This window comes from Microtus ochrogaster, chromosome 8, assembly GCF_000317375.1.
Source record: "Microtus ochrogaster isolate Prairie Vole_2 chromosome 8, MicOch1.0, whole genome shotgun sequence".
Classification (NCBI taxonomy): Eukaryota; Metazoa; Chordata; class Mammalia; order Rodentia; family Cricetidae; genus Microtus; species Microtus ochrogaster.
This window is the reverse complement of record NC_022015.1, coordinates 1,382,834-1,385,210: the sequence shown is the minus strand read 5'-3', so window position 1 is coordinate 1,385,210 and position 2,377 is coordinate 1,382,834. Positions and strand designations below refer to the sequence as shown.

The 2,377-nt window shown below is 38.4% G+C and overlaps 1 protein-coding gene across 1 annotated transcript in view; it reads right to left on the bottom strand.

The window, feature by feature from the left end:
* The window catches only part of Ipo7 (importin 7), a 44,762-nt gene that overhangs the window by 22,498 nt on the left and 19,887 nt on the right, over positions 1-2,377 (bottom strand). The window contains exons 5-6 of the mRNA XM_005350987.3: positions 2,010-2,166; positions 538-627 (exon numbers count right to left, since the gene is read on the bottom strand). Of these exons, the coding sequence (XP_005351044.1) occupies positions 538-627; positions 2,010-2,166 (247 nt within the window). The remainder of the gene's footprint in view (positions 1-537; positions 628-2,009; positions 2,167-2,377) is intronic.

Here is a 2,377-nt window from a genome sequence, read left to right as displayed (position 1 = left end):
AAATAAATAAATAAATAAATAAATAAATAAATAAATAAATAAATAAATAAATAAATACCAATAATAGTCTGCTTTTTAAGAATTATACAAACCACAACCTAGCAAATTCCATTCTTCCTCTGTTCAAGGCCACCTGTCAGATTACTAGGTTACACTCTAATTAATGGGAAGAAAGAAATGGAGCCAGGAGTGTGGGAGCACTCCTTTTAAACGCATCACTCGGCAGGCAAAGAAAGGCAGATCTCTTTTGAGTTCTGAGGCCAGCCTGATCTACTTCCAAAACAGTCAGGGCTACAAAAAGAAATCCTGTCTCAAAAAACCAAAGATAGAACTGAAAGCGGCTTATTTTTTCTACAAATAGCCCTTTGAGCACATAAGGAAACAGAAGAGGTGGTTATGGTGGTACACTAGGGAGGCAGAGGAAGTCAGCCCGGTGTACAGAGTGAGTTCCAGGACAACCAGGACTATAAAGAAAAAACCTGTCTCCAGAGAGAAGGAACACATAAAGAAAAAGAGAAGCAACACAAAAGAACTTACATTAGGTACATCCCTATTCACAACCGTCTTCAAAATTTCCACCCATTCTGTCAGATTCTGTTGATTTATCAGCTCCAGTGGGAGTGTATACTAAAAAAAAAACCAAGAATTAGTATTTTTAAAGTTCCAAGTGCCATTTCTTTGTTCTCTACAATACCTATCAGCTCCCTCAGTCACCATTTCTACATCAGTACATAGACTAATTTCCTTAGGGAAAGCTCACCAATTCCTGGTTGGGTCAACCATAATTGTGCACCAACACGACTCACTGACTTATGAATAAAGACTATAAAAAAGTTTTACTAATTTAAACAGGGAGTGGTGATATATATCCATAGTCCTGGTTACTCAAGAGACTGAGGCCAGCACACCACGTGAAACTAAGTTCAAGACTAGCCTGGGCTCCATCTCTACAGTAGAAAATCAGTGTCACTGGACAGCTAGGAGAATTCTAACTCCCCATTTACAATATCACATCTATTAGAACTGCTAGTCTGTTGGAGGCATACTTGTTTAGGCTTTGGACTTGTAATACTAGCATAGCAACAAACCTTTTCCTAAGACAGCTCCTCACAGGCTGGCTTCAAATGCGCTTCTCCTAACTATAACTTCTAGATGGTGGCATCCAGTCACACTCAAGTTCTTTTTTACTTTTTTTCTCTAAGACAAAGTTTTTCTGCTGTACTATCCAGACAAGACTATAATACACCATTATAGCACTGGCTGGCCTCAAACTCCTGATTCTCCCGTCTTAGCATCCAGAGGCACATACTACCACATCCAAGTTAGACTGTCAAATTATTAACACAAATGCTAAAATTATTTTTCTAAATAAGGATAAATGACAATCGGCGTTTACATGTATGTGTATGCATGCATATTCCTTACAAGTAGCTACAATTGTACATGCTTCTAATTCTAGCGTTCAGAAATCAGAGGCAGAGAAGGATTAAAGCATTTAAGGCCAGCCTGGGCTACATGATAACGTTTCCAAACGTAAAAAATTAAGGTGGAGTGGGGGAATGACCCTTGCTTTAAAAAGAACTGGAACAAGTACACATCCATTGTCACTGTATATAAGCAGCACTAATTAGACTCTGCGTATTATTTTCTATTTAAAAAAAAAGAAAAAAATAGGAAGGCAGAAGAGAATATGTTAGGAGAAATCAGGGGAAGTGGAAATAGAGATAGATAAGATATACTGTACATATGTATGAAATTAAAAAAGAAATTAAAAATTTTTAAATGAACTAAAAGCACTGTTTAAAAAATAATACCTTCAGGATGGTGAGATGGCTCAGTAGATAAAAATGTCACTATCAAGTCTGAGTTCAATCTCAGGGCCCAAATGATGGTGGAAGGAGAGAGCCAACCCCATGCTGTCCTCTGACCTTCACAAGTGTGCCATGGCATACACTAAGCCCCTCCCTCCCACACACAAATAAATGTAATAAACATCAAAACAATAGTACCTGAACAAGAGCATAAAAGATCTTGAATATCTGCTTTTGGATTAGGACAGACTGGTCAGACTGATCAGAGAGCAGCTGGATAAAGCGGTCCTTCAGAACTGGCAGGAAGTGCTGCATTGCTGCCACTAATGGACTTCGCTCTTCTGGTTTCTTGTACCTGTGAATAGGAATACAAACTAATTCTGTAAGAATGTACTTCCGTAACTGATACATACAAAAATCTGCTTTCACAAGTACTAGCAACAGTTTCTAACCAAACTGAGGACACATAAGAAAAGCCAAATAAAAAATAAAAATAAAAAAAAGAAATGTAGCCGGGCGGTGGTGGCGCACACCTTTAATCCCAGCACTCGGGAGGCAGAGGCAGG